Raw genomic sequence first — 18,575 nt, forward strand, 5'->3', positions numbered from 1 at the left:
CAATAAGTGTCCGCAACAACATGTAATGTTACATTCAATCAGGTCTGAGACTAAAAGTATCAACAGGCACAGACTAGAGATAAATTGGGCAACGAGTATTTGAGAGACTTTCACTCTTTATAATGGTAAGTCACTCAGTCAATATATCATGATTCATGTAGTTATATTTAAGCCAAACACAGTAAGGCTACACAGTTTTACTATAGTAGTGGCAGCTTTTATTCTATTTAACAACGTCAAAGAAATGATTGACATTAATGGACACACAGTTCAAATACTGACATTGAATGTATACTGCATTCCTTATAAGAATAAACCTGATGTAAACAAACACAAATGAGATGATTGGTCAGAAGCCATAGCACGCATACACAGGTGTCGGTATGCTCTTGGAAGTATGTATTAGATATATTTTTACTAAGTTATGTTAAATGAAACTTTAAGGTGTTCAAATTTATTAACAGCCATCAATGTTTTCCTTAATAATGCTTTAGCTATGTAGTTTTTATTTTAAAAGTTGTGTACAGTCCCAGTCTCTGCACTGTTGGGCCCTGATTGTGACACTTAATATGCAGTATGAAAAATGGTCTGAGGCTGCTTCCTGTTCTGTAGTGAAACGTGTGTGGAACACAGTTAAAGTATAGAGGTGTAAAAACGTGCAAAACAATGATTTTCACAGCATCGAGCACACCATAAAAATGCTGCATATCTCCATTTGCCATTGTACCATTACAATACGAACCCAACAGAACTGATCTGAAGTAGAGTTAAGGGATTTGGCCTGAGAAATACCAAAATTGTTAAGCTGCCAAATGTACTGGAACTAATGCATGCAGCATTTTTACATGTCACTGCCGAACGCTAGTGGGATAAGAATGGTATGTCATAAAAGAAGAGGAGAAAATGCGGTGCCTGGTTGACTTCATGGATTCTGTTGGTGATCGACTCGTTGTCAATGTAGCAGATGATAGTTCCAGAACTGAAATGTATTTTTCAGATTCGGATAAGGAAGGAGCTAAGAGATTACCAGAGGATTCACTGTAATTGGCTTCAGCATTCAACAGTACGATGAAATCCCTGCAGTATGCTTTTGCATCATGCATGCTTTTGCATCACTCAGAAAAATTACCCTGTGTTTAAGTTAGGAGTTTTCCTCACTCGTTTGTAATTAGAATACTATGTTAGGTGAGAATAAGAGCATTTTATGCTTTCTGTCTGGTTACCTAAGAAGCGTGCAGTAGTGCTGGAGTTTTGCCGAATATTATTTCATTCTCTTTAAAAATTAAATAACATTTGAAGCTATATTGTTCCTCTGCTCGTCTCTTTTTGCGTCTGAAATGCAACTGCTCACATCATTGCAGGTTAGTTGGACCAGCTGGTTGGCCAGTGCTGACCAAGTTCAATGCATTGGTTAAGCTGTTGTCCTACATTATCGCTCAATCTATGTGTATGTAACACAGCATAAAATGTATCATTGTGATCGTACATCGTACTTGACAGAAATGGTCACAGCTTAGCTTCCGCCCCAAGTGGAAGGGACACACACACACACACACACACACACACACACACACACACAAAATAACAGAACATATTTAAATGTCACTGCAGGAACAACAGACACAGACCGTTGCTTTTTAAGCTCCAGTCTTACATTTGTGTACGAAATAGTTCATTATCATGGTGGAGAACTAACAGTGTTGGTACGAAGCAGTGCTGGGAGACATATGGACCTCAAAATATTAAACAGTTCTTTCTCTTGTATATTATATGTTTGTGCTACTGATGATCTTCCCTTTTTATTAACAACAATGATTGTCCACACAAAACTCAGTTGATAACAACACACATCATCCAGGTGCTGTGGTCATCCAAGCTCTATTATTAAAACTAACTAGGATTTATTTCAAATCACACTGAAACCCAGCCAACATATCCTAAAATTACTTCAAAGCTATAGTGTGCTCTTCTCATGGAAAAGCACCATGTTCCTCAGACACTCACCAATATGCCCACCGAACTCATGCCAAATAGGTGAAAGCTATGTTAGCCATTTGAAAAAATCTTAATGCATACAAACAGAACATAAATTAGTTGTGTCACATATTTCTGAGCTGCACCAGTAACACAAATACTTTCCTCTGTATCTTTGGTGGCATAGAAAGGAAACTTAAAGCATCTGCACCAGTATATTACAGTGTACCTCTAAGTGTATCCTGCTACATATGAAACCTAAAGGCTTAGCTTTACATAACACATACTTCCTCATAATTTTGTAAAAATAGTTAATTTCTAAAGAAACAGACTACTGAATAATAGGTATAAAATAAAGCAGAGGGCTATAGATAAACAAATACTGAATGAATTCATCTCACTGGCAAGAGGGCAATGCATGAAGCCTTGAACAATCACCATCGCAGATTCTTATCACGAGATCTCTCACAAGACCTACAGAAACTCTAGTTACATTTCAAGGCTGTCACTGGCATCAAAGTTCATGTATGGGTTCTCATGGATACCACAGGAACTCAAATTTAGGGTAGTAAGGCAAAATTAGAAATGATGAACTGTTTTCACTGTTCCTCTAAAGTAAAATTCAGGGGTATTGCCACAGTTCTTGCACCTACACAAGAATGAGTGAGATTGTTATTAGTGCCAGTGGCATTTAGAAAGTGCTAAAACTGAACAAAATTCCAAGGTTCAGTGGCTTCTCTATCAGATTTTATATAGAATTTGTGACCCAGTTAGCCCGTTCTTCAACTATAATATGCTGTAGATCTCTCTCAAACAAATAACAGTGCAAGGGTCACACTCACCTACTAGGAGAGTACCAGAAGTGATCCACAAAACTACCATTCAGTAAGCCTTATATCCATCTGTTGTATAATCTTAGAAACCCTTCTGAGCTAAAATGCAATGAGCTATCTAATAGGGAACGACTGCTCTCCATTCCAGCCAGTGTGAATTCCAAAAACTTTGGTTGTATGCAACCCAACGTGCACTGTTCTCTTGTGACATCTTGCAAGGCATGGATCAAGGCACTCAAAGAGCTGTAGTATTTCTTGGCTTCCAAACAGCCTTTGACTCAACATCACATCTATAATAACTAACAAAAATACAGGGTGTTTCAAAAATGACCGGTATATTTGAAACGGCAATAAAAACTAAATGAGCAGCGATAGAAATACACCGTTTGTTGCAATATGCTTGGGACAACAGTACATTTTCAGGCGGACAAACTTTCGAAATTACACTAGTTACAATTTTCAACAACAGATGGCCCTGCAAGTGATGTGAAAGATATAGAAGACAACGCAGTCTGTGGGTGCGCCATTCTGTACGTCGTCTTTCTGCTGTAAGCGTGTGCTGTTCACAACGTGCAAGTGTGCTGTGGACAACATGGTTTATTCCTTAGAACAGAGGATTTTTCTGGTGTTGGAATTCCACCGCCTAGAACACAGTGTTGTTGCAACAAGACGAAGTTTTCAACGGAGGTTTAATGTAACCAAAGGACCGAAAAGCGATACAATAAAGGATCTGTTTGAAAAATTTCAACGGACTGGGAACGTGACGGATGAATGTGCTGGAAAGGTAGGGCGACCGCGTACGGCAACCACAGAGGGCAACGCGCAGCTAGTGCAGCAGGTGATCCAACAGCGGCCTCGGGTTTCCGTTCGCCGTGTTGCAGCTGCGGTCCAAATGACGCCAACGTCCATGTATCGTCTCATGCGCCAGAGTTTACACCTCTATCCATACAAAATTCAAACGCGGCAACCCCTCAGCGCTGCTACCATTGCTGCACGAGAGACATTTGCTAACGATATAGTGCACGGGATTGATGACGGCGATATGCATGTGGGCAGCATTTGGTTTACTGACGAAGCTTATTTTTACCTGGACGGCTTCGTCAATAAACAGAACTGGCGCATATGGGGAATCGAAAAGCCCCATGTTGCAGTCCCATTGTCCCTGCATCCTCAAAAAGTACTGGTCTGGGCCGCCATTTCTTCCAAAGGAATCACTGACCCATTTTTCAGATCCGAAACGATTACTGCATCACACTATCTGGACATTCTTCGTGAATTTGTGGTGGTACAAACTGCCTTAGACCACACTGCGAACACCTCGTGGTTTATGCAAGATGGTGCCCGGCCACATCGCACGGCCGACGTCTTTAATTTCCTGAATGAATATTTCGATGATCGTGTGATTGCTTTGGGCTACCCGAAACATACAGGAGGCGGCGTGGATTGGCCTCCCTATTCGCCAGACATGAACCCCTGTGACTTCTTTCTGTGGGGACACTTGAAAGACCAGGTGCACCGCCAGAATCCAGAAACAATTGAACAGCTGAAGCAGTACATCTCATCTGCATGTGAAGCCATTCTGCCAGACACGTTGTCAAAGGTTTCGGGTAATTTCATTAAGAGACTACGCCATATTATTGCTATGCATGGTGGATATGTGGAAAACATCGTACTATAGAGTTTCCCAGACCGCAGCGCCATCTGTTGTTGACAATTGTAACTACTGTAATTTCGAAAGTTTGTCTGCCTGAAAATGTACTGTTGTCCCAAGCATATTGCAACAAACGGTGTATTTCTATCGCTGCTCGTTTAGTTTTTATTACCGTTTCAAATATACCGGTCATTTTTGAAACACCCTGTACATTTGTATAAGGTACTGAGAGAAATTTGTAACTAGACTGATGATTTCTTGGTAGGGAGAAAGCAGCATATCATCTTGGTTAGAGAATCACTAGCTGATGTAGAAATAACTTCAGGTGTGACCCAAGGAAGTGTCTTGGGACCCTTATTGTTCACATTGTACCTTAATGACCTTGCAGACAATATTATCAGTAACCTCAGACTCTTTGCAAATGATGTATGTCTGAAGAAAAGCTGCAAAATCATCAAGTCAGATCTTGATAAGATTTCGAAGTTGTGCAAAGATTGAAAACTTCCTGTAAATGTTCAGAAATGTACATTGTGCACTTAATGAAACAAAAGAACGCAGTACCTATGACTACAATATCAATGTATCACAACTGTAATCAATAAACTCAATACCAAAGTTAACAATTTGTACAGGTATGAAATGGAATGATCCAATACCCTCATCATAGACAAAGCAAGTGCATATTTTGATACTGGGAAAATGCAGTCAGTCCACAAAGGACGCAGCTTAGAAATAACTCGTGTGTCTCGTCTTAGACTACTGCTCAAGTTTGTGGGACCCGTGCCAAAAAGGATTAACAGGGAATATTGAATGTATGCAAAGAAGAGTAGTATGAAAGGGCACAGATTTGTCTGACTCATGAAAATGTGTCCCATTAAGGTTGACAAATCTGAATTGGTAGACTCTAGAAGACAGATGCCAAACATCTCCTCAGAACCTATTTACAAAGTTTCAAAAACCAGTATGGAATGAATAATCTACAGATACTCTCCAACATCCTACATATCACTCCTCTAGAGATTGTGATGGCAAGATTAGATTAATTAGAATATACACAGTGGCATTTGGACTGTCATGTTTTCCACACACTATAAACAATTAGAATGTGAAGAAATCCTAATATGTAACATATTAAGTACACTCTGTCAGTCATTTTACAGAGATTTATACAGTATTTATGTAAATATGCATTCCCGAATCACTGTGACCAGTATAAGTAAAACACACAAGCTGGACAGTACTTATGAATAAAAGATAATCTACTGTAAACTATTACAGGAACAATCCAAGTAGTAACATTTAATGTGTTAACTGTACAAATGAGGACAAGTGAGAAGCTATGCAATGTTAGTACCAAGTACAGAAGGCAGCAACATTATTTTCTTGAAGAAATTCTGTAAGTTTAAATATAACAGAAAAAACACAAATGAAAAGAAAAGCACTAAGACTTCCAGAATTAGATGTTCCTTCTGTTCATGACAAAGAAAAGCACCAAGACTTCCAGAATTAGATGTTCCTTCTGTTCATGACAAAAGAATAAACAGAAGTGGACAAAAAATAACAGCAAGCAGTACACTAACAGAGCAGAGTGTAAGTCAGAGCCCTAGGTTAATAAAGGCACAAAGAACAAAACAATGTACTAGACAATGAATTTCCATCTTCCACTATACAGTCCAACTTCACCACTGCTGTTCCCTAGCTCAAATGAGAGGAGCAGGGTTGGGCTCGGGTCAGCAACCTGACCCTGTAAAATTTTTGACCGCAACAGAAACAACAAATTCAGCAATTCAAACCTCAAATCTGGTTGCTGATCGATTTCACAGGAGGGCACTTGTTCCCCGATATGCCACCTAGCATCGGAGTAATTAGGCCTGAGTAGGACAATACAGTCTATTTCTTGTCATATCTTCTGTTTTTGCCTAAGATGTGAGGGAGAGTTCTTTAGTTTCAGACACTAAAAGTTCTGTTAGATTCTTTGCACAATAATTACTTTACTGTCATGTGCTGTATCTGAACACAGTTTTGAAGAAACCAAACCAACATAAGATGGAAGTTGTTCTGTGAAACTATGAATGGATCTGTCCTTAGACTATTTTGAAATTTTAAATTTGTATGAGAACTGTCTGTGTTTGGCACTTCAGATTTCACATGATTTATGCTACAGACAAACAACTAACCAACCTTGAATCTGTACAACATAACTCAAAATTAAGCCTCCAAGCATAAATCTTTGGAAACTTATCATATATAATAAAGGAGTGGTAGTTGTCACTTTCCAGGCATACATGGCAGACTACTCATAACAAAGGTAAAGGACTTATTGACAGTTCAAAATGCAAATGGAAACACATGTTGAATCATACTAATGAATTAAATAACCATGTTTCAGAAATATTGATTAATATCAATAGAAAATGAAAAGGTCTGTGTCTGAAAGAACGTGTGCATACTCATCTAGTAGCATAAAACTGATTTTATCAAAGATGTGTGTGATATATTCAGTTACATATGGAAGTGTAGATTATTATGAACAAATTACATAATGATTTGATGTTATCAACTAAATGTAGTTAATACTTACAGACAACACTGCAAAAACTTACATTGTTAAACATTTCTTCTGCTATTTCAACTACAAGTCTTGCCTCATCAGGATCAGCTTTTGACCCTAACCACACATAAACTATCCCCGTCAACTCCTCGTTGTTGAAAGGTACTTTCAAAATATAACTGAAATCAACAAACCACCAAGAAGTGAGTAAGTAATTTTGTAATAAGTTAGAAATTAACTTAAAAGAATACACTAACGTAACTACAAGGCAGCAATAACACACACACACACACACACACAAGGAAGAAGGAACACAATGGTTTAATGTGCCATGAACAATGACACCATTAGGGATGGATAAAAAGTGTTAGAATCTTGCTAATAAAGAGACAAGTACAGATGCATTACAATTACAGCACCAAACACAGTTTGAAGAAAGATAGAATTCAAGGTAAAGAAGGAAAAACAAATAAACTAAGAGTGAAGAGGTTTAATTTTTCTGGTGTGCACACTATTTTGTCTCATTTATTGTCTGTTGTGGAAATATCCAGTAAAAATTTACGTGAGTTGAAGTTTAGCCTGAACAGTGATATACACTATCTGCTTGTCTGATGTTCTCTTGTACTGCAATTAAAATATGATGGAAAGGGACAAATACAGCAGTATCAGCACCCACATCTGAGTTGGCATTGTGTTAGAAATACATATGATAATGAATGTGTTTCCTAGGCATACTATGACAGCTGTTGTCTGTAAGAATGACATACTTTAATACCATATGTACTTTTTTGTGGGTTCCATCTAATAAATGATAATACCCAACAACAAGAGTCCAGCTCACTGTATTACTACTTAAATAATGCCAAAGTACAGGACCACTAATTATAATTTGAGAACTTCATGCATCTGAAATGGCAGCTTCCTTACTGCACTTAAAAAATCCAATCCAACATGCACTAACTCCTTGTGGCTAAAGGACTAAACCTTGCGGGGGGAGGGGACAGGATTTTTTTTTTTTTTGGGTGGGTAGGGGGGGAGGGGGGGGGGGGGGAATAGGGCCACTCTTTTGAAAATACTGTGATCTAGACAATTACTTTATATTTTAAAATTTTGAAAAAATATTCTATGTTTTTAATAAATTCTTCTGCCAGATTCCATAAATGTTTAAATTTTTTAGCTAAACCAAAAAATTCAAGTCTTAGATAGTACATGTTGCTTTCCCCCATCATATTCAATATTTTCAGGATTGGGACCTTACTTAGACATCAGGCTCTCTTTAAAATTGATGTTGTGAATAAAAGCCTACAACAATTAACAAAATTTGTGTTTTATAAATAATTTTTTGGAGAGGCATAAAGTATCTCCCCAACTCCCTGTAATGCACATTATGGAAAGTGTGTTGGTATTGCTAGGGTTAAAGCTGAAGACCATCACCATGGACCACTGCTGATCTCTGGAGAGCACATCTCCAGCACTGGAAAGCAGTACCATGAGCCACACCTGAGGCTTGATCAACAGGTATGGGGAGTTGATGTACATCCTGTGGTGTCATCACATCTCCTATTGTCATTCTGCATGCCATCAACAAAGAATCATCACACACAGTTAAACACCACTCACAGCCCACTGTCACTTTGCCAGCATGGGTTGTATAATCACCGTGACTAATTTTGTTACACAGATCTCCATGATCTCTTAAGTTACAGACACGAAAAAGTAACTATGTTCATTTTGTTCATGAAGCACAAGGACCATTCCTAAAATGAATTACAAGACCACATAACTGAATTTGCTTCCTTTATCAAGTTCTGAAAATTTAGATTTATTGTCAGTAAGATATTGCCACAAGCTCTAGTGTGAACTGTGTGGCATAGTGGTTAGTGTCATATGGTGGCATGTTGCATATTGCCAATTCAAACCTGACCACCAGGAATTTTTTGTTATTTCACATTTATTTATTTATTTTTTAAGGTTCTTGAAATATCTTATGTTTGTACATCTGGAATATTCAATTTTTGTATAAATAATTGCATTCCCTGTCCAGGAGGTTAAATCTGTTCTGGTTGTATACTTCGTCAGTAATAAACTTGCTTTAATTTCTAGGTGTTGTACTTCACTGATGACCCTGCCTTCAGATGAACACTCGATTGTGATTTCAATGTGACAATAGTGTCACAAATATGAGGACCACAGTAGCAAATCCTCCTTTTAAAATATGTTTACACAATTTCTGGCATTCTTACCAAAACGCAGAGTTGAGGGCCAGTGGATCAGGCCTTATCTGTATCAGTCTTGTACATAATGGACTTCCATTGGAACGAAGATGATAGAATTCCACTGGAGGTCCTGTTGAAGGTGGTGGTTCCTTACGTTTTCCTTGGTGGATTACAAATTTTCTTTTGAAATGTGCCATAAATTTCAAATTCTCTTGCTGCTGATGAGTTCTCACAACTTCCAGTTTTTCTCCAAACAAAGACTTGAATTTTTTCTGCAAACTGTAAAAAAAAAAAAAAAAACTCTCTCATTAGATGGCAAAGTACTGCCTATATTAACTCAAAAAATATTGTTATTTGTCTTATACAGTACAACAGATTTACTCTAAAATAATGATGAAAAAGACAATATATGAAGTGCCAGTGACTAGCATGTACCTATTACAAGTTGAAACACTTTCACAAACATTCAACAGTTGCTTGTAAAGTCTCCTTGGCTTTTACAGTACATACCTAAAAGTAAAAGTAAGCCATCCCATGTTGGATGCTTCTCGTCCTTGCCAGAAATACACAACACACTGAAAGTCGTCTTCAACCTGTCCTTGGTCAGTTTCATCATCAGCATTTCCTTCATCCGGAACCTCACCAGGTACCCAGTAACGGCAAAGGAACACATAACAGTCCCGACTGTAGAAGTGACCTGAAAATTTTCTCAATATTTAGTACCAAAATACGAAGAGAAACATATGTTCATATTTGAAACTGTTAGTAAGAAACACTTCTAATGCTATCAAGATACAATTTAAAAATTTAGATGTCATTTTTCAGATTGTCTCAAAGCAATAAACAACATTACACATGTTACTCATAAAGATGATGGCATTATCTTTTCAGGTACACACAAACATCAAACACTGTCACTATTGATGATACAGAATCAACGTTTGCAATGGGCTTTTGTCTAAGTTTGTTTTGGTGGACCATTATTCATCTTTCATTAATTTTCAAATGCGTATCAGTTAATGTGCACAGAATATTAGCAGCCTTCTCTCTTATTGTGAGATATCATGCTTTGTTTTACTCCTTTACCTTCTATACAGGTATATTAAACTTTGGATATTATTTCTAACACCATATGACAATTTCTGCTGGCCTGTATCACATGAAATGTTATTCTCAATAGTTCTCATGTTATTGTCACATAATTCATTTGGTATTTGAAAAACTGAATTATATATCTTTAATAGTATATTTCATTTAATTTTACTAAGGTCTCTTTAGAAAATCAAAAAATTCACTGAATCTTTTCGATCTGCAAATGTCATGAAACTCAAGTTCTATGACATTTAGTGAGATTACATTAGTTTTATTCATTGTAAATACCAAAGACTGGAAACAGACAATTACAATGTTTGAAGGATTTAGCAGATGCATAAATAACAAAGAATTAATAACACACAACCATGTTACTATTTGTAGCCAATTATAACCATTAACATAATGCCTTCCTGGGAAGTCGTGGGTGGATTATAAGTGATGGAAAGAGTAAAGTAACCACTAACCACATACATGATGTGTTGATCAGTGAGCAGGCATGTAAGACTGGAAACATTGCTGAGCTTTCAAATAGTATCCTACCATGTCCAATGTCCAACCTAATGCTAGTGGTGTACCTTCCATACCAAGAACACGAACCACTCCTTCACTCACTCTCAACTATCCCCAGCCCAGTATCACTCGGAGCCCTGTACACCACTGAGATCACCTCACTACACACAAACATCTCCTGTGCACATGACCACACTATCCCTCCCAACAACAGCCAACTCCAAACTTTCCACTTAAAACCTTATACACCTGATAGACTATGTGCTTATGAGCAACTTGGCATTATTTGGTGATTATGCATACAAACAAATCTTCTGTAACAGACATGTGCTGCAGCATAATGCCCTCATATACTGACCTGTTTATGGGCCATTTAAGGAAAATATTCCTTGTCACCAAAATCCTACACCCCTTTGTCTGGTTCAGGTTCAGTGATAATACCTTCATGATATGGATGCAAGGCCAAGATACTCTATCCTCCTTCCCTCATCAACTCAACACTTTCTATCATATCCACTGTACTTGGTGTTCCCCAGCTCAGTATGCCATCTTCCTGGATGTTGATACCCACCTCTCGGATGGTTGCATAAAAAGCTCTGCCCATATACATCAAAGCAACCATCAACAGTACCTCCATTTTGGTAGCTGCCATCCACCACACACTCAAACGTCTCTCCTATACAGTTCAGTCCCAGCATTCTGAAAGTCTTTCCAAGGCTTTCACAGACAGGGATTACCCTCCAAGCAAACTTCACAAATAGGTCCCCTGTGCCACATCCACACAAGTCCTTAATCCTCCACGCATTCTCATGGCCCAACTGCAAATAAGCATCCCCTTATTAGTTAAAATTACCTCAGACTGGAACAACTTAACCAAATCCTTCACTACATCTTCCACTACTGATCACTGCACTGGGAAATCCTTTTTATTTCTACCCAGATATACTCCACTGGTGTGGCAGTAGGTACTGGGAGATAAAAAAGCTTGCACAGGATAGAGTAGCATGGAGAGCTGCATCAAACCAGTCTCAGGACTGAAGACCACAACAACAACAACAACAACAACAACAACATACTCCACTGCTCATCCAACGAAATATCCTTGTCCATCCTTTTGCCACACCTACCCCCAACAACTTTCCAAATGAGTCGTAGTCTTGCGGAAGACCCAGGTGTGAGACCTGTCCTGTCTCCCATCTAGCTCAACCTATTCTTGTCCTACCAGAGATACAACTATTATGTGGGTGTGAGCACCAATTAACTGTCCACCCAAATGATTGTCCATTGCTAGTCTGTGCCATAGACTTAGTTGCAGAACATGACACTGAGCACAGGCTTAACTTCAGTGTTTGCTTTACAATCTGTGTCATTTGCATCTGGATTGACAATTTCAGCCAGAATATCAGTAATAAAATATGTGCTTGTTCTTGACCAGCAAAACAATGAGTACAGTGATTAGTTTTATCATACATGATTTTCTATTGACTTATCCCTCAAATGCTCCTAACTGACAACATTCCCAAAACTAATAGTGAAATGGACATCATGTGAGAATGTTCAGTATAGTTAATAATTCATGACGTATCACTACACCTCATCAAAAGAGTTCAAGAAATGTTATAATATACTGTTGTAGTATTGCATTCAGTGTACTGATGCACAGAAAACAGTTTTTACTCAGTAAATACATGATATTTGGGAAATTATGTAACATACAATACATCTGAAGACACCATGAACTATTACAACTATTTTTAAAAAATGTATATATAATGCTTTACACTAAAAACCTGCTCTACATCCAGTACCTGCTATTAACAGCTAGCTAAAATTCCAAGTGGAAGTGACGCATAGAAAATGGTAAGATACCACGTACCACTTTAAAAACACAATTTCTTTTGTTACATTATTGATACAATCATTAACATACACCATCTGTCCAAAAAATTTCTGGAGTGACTTCATTCCTTGGGTATAAATGACATCAACACAGTAACTACAGTGGCAGCTTGAACTACCAAATGTAAACAGGTCTGCATTCGACCATTCAGTATGCAGTATTAAGAATGTGCAGTCATCGTGTGTCAACATTACTGTGTCACAGAACACAATGGAGGAGCACCTCCAAAAGAGCTCAGTACATTTTCTAGAATGTTCTGAAGAAAAGAAACATGTATGCGAAGTGTGTCTGACATACATTTGTAATGGGCTCATTACTATTTGCTAGCGCACTTGAGCAGATGTGATTTTGATGATTGCTCACGTGCTGCCTGCGATATGGAATATCTATGCTACAATAGAAGCACTGTTGGCAGTAAGTCGAGTTTAGTAGCTCACAGGGAGCAGTCATGTTTTGTAGCTCACACAGAGCACATGAGTTGTGGAGTTCAGACAGGGCAGTGCAGTGGTTGACTTGTGTTGGGCCAGTCGTGCAGAACGATGGTGGTGCCTGAGCAATGTGGTATAAGGTAAAAGAAAAAAAAAAAAATAATAATATTTTTCTTTGTTGCCGCATTCATATGTTAATTGCCACAACTGATTTAACCACAACTGTAATGTTAAAGTCCCATGTAATTCCTTTGAGAAATTTTCAATAATAACTTTTGTTCTGAAGAAAACTTTTGCCAGTTATTTATCTGCGTTTAAAGATTTTATGAATTTTTCCTGTGCATACTCATGTTGATTAAGCAAAAGAAAATCAATTGTTTTCCTACAAATGAAAATCTAGTGGCCAGCATTGCACTGGGCTATGCCAAAAAATTTCTTATAGAAGCAGATGTATAGATAGCATTAGCAGGTGACATCATTGTGAGGTAAGAATTTTTCAGTTTATTCAGAATGATTTTACAGGGCCACGACACAGTGCTGCTGACATCAAAACTTATTAATCTCGATATGCATTCAGTCTTTAATGGAAGGTCACATTAAAACTTGAAATTTTATTGTTGTTGTTGTGGTCTTCAGTCCTGAGACTGGTTTGATGCAGCTCTCCATGCTACTCTATTCTGTGCAAGCTTCTTCATCTCCCAGTACCTACTGCAACCTACATCCTTCTGAATCTGCTTAGTGTATTCATCTCTTGGTCTCCCCCTACGATTTTTACCCTCCACACTGCCCTCCAATACTAAATTGGTGATCCCTTGATGCATCAGAACATGTCCTACCAACCGATCCCTTCTTCTGGTCAAGTTGTGCCACAAAATTCTCTTCTCCCCAATCCTATTCAATACTTCCTCATTAGTTATGTGATCTACCCATCTAATCTTCAGCATTCTTCTGTAGCACCACATTTCGAAAGCTTCAATTCTCTTCTTGTCCAAACTATTTACAGTCCATGTTTCACATCCATACATGGCTACACTCCATACAAATACTTTCAGAAATGACTTCCTGACACTTAAATCTATACTCGATGTTAACAAATTTCTCTTCTTCAGAAACGCTTTCCTTGCCATTACCAGTCTACATTTTATATCCTCTCTACTTCGACCATCATCAGTTATTTTGCTCCCCAAATAGCAAAACTCCTTTACTACTTTAAGTGCCTCATTTCCTAATCTAATACCCTCAACATCACCCGACTACATTCGACTACATTTCATTATCCTCGTTTTACTTTTGTTGATGTTCATATTATATCCTCCCTTCAAGACACCATCCATTCTGTTCAACTGCTCTTCCAAGTCCTTTGCTGTCTCTGACAGAATTACAATGTCATCGGCAAACCTCAAAGTTTTTACTTCTTCTCCATGGATTTTAATACCTACTCCGAACTTTTCTTTTGTTTCCTTTACTGCTTGCTCAATATACAGATTGAATAACATCGGGGAGAGGCTACAACCCTGTCTTAATCCCTTCCCAACCACTGCTTCCCTTTCATGTCCATCGACTCTTATAACTGCCATCTGCTTTCTGTACAAATTGTAAATAGCCTTTCGCTCCCTGTATTTTACCCCTGCCACCTTTAGAATTTGAAAGAGAGTATTCCAGTCAACATTGTCAAAAGCTTTCTCTAAGTCTACAAATGCTAGAAACGTAGGTTTGCCTTTCCTTAATCTTTCTTCTAAGATAAGTCGTAAGGTCAGTATTGCCTCACGTGTTCCAGTATTTCTATGGAATCCAAACTGATCTTCCCCGAGGTCGGCTTCTACTAGTTTTTCCATTCGTCTGTAAAGAATTCGTGTTATTATTATTATAAATTTTATTATTGGAAAGAAATTTCTCTATTGGGAACTTAAACAAGATTTTTTTTGTTGGGAGGTTACACTAGATGTGAATAATATAACTATTTTTCTGTTGGGAGGTTACACATTGATTCCCAAACATACACGACAACATGTGGTCCCTGCTGTGACTTGATTGAAATGCGATATGCGGACAATTTTTTTCTGTGATGAGAATTGGTATTATCAATACAAACCCACATGAAGGGTAAACGCTTTGATGACATTTCCTACACTCGAGCCAATGTGACACGTGAGTTGATCATCATCTCAAAGAAGGAATTTTCTGACATTTTCACATAACTGTATGATAGTTCTGTGCATTCTACTCAGGTAAGGGGAGACTCTAGAGAACATATGAAGCAGTAAAACCACCACCTTAACTTTTCCAGTTTTTTACCAATCCAGATTTTATAAACTGTTTGGACTGATATGGTAATCTAATACTTTTGGTTCACTATGGACAGTAAAAAAAGTAACAAAGGCAATTCCATTTAACATAACACACAGCAGATGTCAATTAAGCACAAAAGAACTGTAGACTCATAGCCTAATTGTTAACAAAACTACTTGTACAAGTTACTCTGAGGTATGATCTAATCTATGATTCTATTTAATTATTCCTGGATTTCAACACGCCACCAAAACTGAAGATAAAGTGTAGCACCAGCCAAGTTTCAGATAGGTGTGGAAACAGCAGTCACCTGTGGTCTTACTAAATAAATTTCCTAGCACTAACTTCTACTGATTTACGATAATCAAAAAAATCTAAATTAAAACGCATTGTCCCACTCAGTGCCTCCAAAATGTGAGACCCATATTGTATCTCCGACACTAACATCAACCTACCTATTAAAAATGAACTGATTGCAAATAAACTACTGAGTATACTACAATACACTGTATGTACAGTCATGCTGATACTATTTACTGTAGACACAAATCAAAAACAACACACCCCACACCTTATTAGCATAAGATAAGTAGATAAGACAATTATTCAAATCATCATGCTGTGAATACAATAGGAACAGATCATAAAATGGGTTGGCTCATTCCATACTTGACTTTCAGAAACAATGGTCAATTGTTTTGAGCAACACGATTGGGTAGCAAAGGTTGTAGACATGATACAATTTTCTCAAAAATCACAATTTATGCAATTAACTGAATTTCGGTGTGGTCACACAGTGGACAAGTGTGGTGCTGAGTGATCCCTTCAATGAACTGACTACTAACACATTGGAAGTGAGGTATCAACTGTACATCACTGTTAACGCTGATGGTTCATTGGATGTGCACTCGCTAACTATCCAGGTTCCAGTCAGAAACGGCATAAATATGTGTACTTAGAGTGTCACATCATCAAACTTGCAGCCATTCGTGAATGAAACACAAATTATAAAGATTCTTCAGTGCATAATGTGTTTCTCCTGCACATGTTCAAAGTTTTGATTAATTCCAACAGATGGCAGAGTAGTAATGAACCGTCAAAACAGCGTCTACACAAGGCAATCATTACAAGCAACATGCTTTAATTGAATTCTTTGATGCGGAAAAAGAAATCATGGTGAACACCCATCAAAGCTAATGTGCACTGTATGGTAACGACACAGTCGATAGGAATATTGTTTGGTGATGGGTAAAGAGAGTTAAAGCACCAGAAAGTGCAGAACTGTTCTCCATAATCACTCATATGTCATTATTAAAAAGTGGGCAGTTCAAAGCAGCTCCCTCTGTTGGCAAAGTCATGATGACAGTCTTTTGGAAAAAGTGAAGGTGTAATTCTCATGGATGTGTTGCCAGATTCAAGAATCGTTTCCAGTGAATTCAATTAGACAAGAATCCAAAATAAATGTTAGTGCAACACGACAATGTACGCAACCACATCCAAGTCTCAGAACCTGGAAACACACTGCCAAATTTGGCTGGACACTACTGCCTCATAGTTTGCGGCAATGACTGCACTGATTCAGTGTTTTTAGTATTCTTTGAAGGAACACTGAACAATATGTACGTATTATCATTAAGCAAGACAATGCCAATGTTTTCTGCATCATCCAATGTCCTCTACAGGTTGATCATCTACTACAATGACAAGCCAGTCACCAGATCTGTGTCCTTTTGGAAATGTGCATTGGTGGTCTTAGGAAATTTTGATAACAGCGGGAAGAAGTGCGATACACTATCTCCCAAAATGATGTGAAACAGTCTTAAGATTGTTTCTATATATGACAGCATTGTAGTTAGAGAAAGTTATGCAAAGGCTTAAAATGACTGTTCAAGACAAGTTCATTCACATGGGACTATTGCTTCAGAGCATTCACATTCCACTACCCACTAGAGTTATACCAATGATTTATGTTTAATAAAAATTAATGGATATACTACTGTACAAAACTGACTTTGTGGAGCAGACAAAATGTTGTGCATGCAACCAAATTTGGGAATAACTTGTTCATTCCAACAAAACTGAAATGGAAAGAATGTTGATTTCAGACGCTAATGGTAATGCTGGAGATGGGGGGGAAGGGGGGCGGGGGTTAGAGATGGAGGGAGGCAGACTGGGACACTCAAAAACTGTTTGCAGCTATTAAAATGTAAATGTAGTGTGACTAGGGCCTCCTGTCGGGTAGATCATTCGCCGGGTGCAGGTCTTTCGATTTGATGCCACTTCGGTGACTTGCGCGTCAATGGGGATGAAATGATGATGATTAGGACAACACAACACCCAGTCCCTGCGCGGGGAAAATCTCCAACCCAGCCAGGAATCGAACCCGGGCCCTTAGGATTGACATTCTGTCGCGCTGACCAGTCAGCTACCGGGGGCAGAAATTTGCAACTATTACAAAGTATTTTTAAAAACAGAATCACTTGCTAATGTGTAAAATGACATGCAATTTACTAAGCTGTGCATCACATTTTGGTGCCAGCCCTGTTAAATCTGTGTGGGACCTCATAAGATGATAAATAGTGCACAGATGAAGAAAAGCAAAAGGAAGCGCTGACTCTGGTATACTGTTGTTATATTTTCTGTACGCACAGTATTCTCCAGTTTTTCCACTTAGTTCAATTATGTATCCAAGATAAAGAGAAATTTTTTGGCATCTAATATAAATGCAAGCATTAGGACATCTTTTGAGAAGGTATTTATATGGAGTGGAGTGTGCTACAGAAGTGAAACATGGGCACAGCACAAATAAGAAAAGAATAGAAGCTTCTCAGATGAGGTGCTACAGAAGAATGCTGAAAATTTCATGGGTAGATCAAATAAATAATGAAGAAATATTAATTGAACTGGGGAAAGAGAGATATTTGTGGCTCAACTTTACTAAAAGATGGAATGAATTGTTAGGAAACATCATGAGGCAGCAAGGAATCGTAAATGTGGCAGTGGCAGAGGGTAAGGGTGGAGGGAGGAAGGGGGTGTCAAAATTGTAGAGGGAGACCAAGGATAGACAGCCAGCAGCTTCAAATGGCTGTGGGTTGCAGTAATTACACATAAAAGAAGAGACTGACAGC

At 38.1% G+C, this 18,575-nt stretch overlaps 1 protein-coding gene across 1 annotated transcript in view; it reads right to left on the reverse strand.

Moving 5' to 3' along the window:
* LOC126461247 (protein flightless-1) overlaps positions 1-18,575 on the reverse strand; it is a 205,424-nt gene that overhangs the window by 1,075 nt on the left and 185,774 nt on the right. Inside the window, exons 18-20 of the mRNA XM_050095980.1 lie at positions 9,736-9,922; positions 9,253-9,504; positions 7,062-7,188 (exon numbers count right to left, since the gene is read on the reverse strand). Coding sequence (XP_049951937.1) covers positions 7,062-7,188; positions 9,253-9,504; positions 9,736-9,922 — 566 coding nt within the window. The remainder of the gene's footprint in view (positions 1-7,061; positions 7,189-9,252; positions 9,505-9,735; positions 9,923-18,575) is intronic.

The sequence above is a fragment of the Schistocerca serialis genome, chromosome 1, assembly GCF_023864345.2.
Source record: "Schistocerca serialis cubense isolate TAMUIC-IGC-003099 chromosome 1, iqSchSeri2.2, whole genome shotgun sequence".
Classification (NCBI taxonomy): domain Eukaryota; kingdom Metazoa; phylum Arthropoda; class Insecta; order Orthoptera; family Acrididae; genus Schistocerca; species Schistocerca serialis.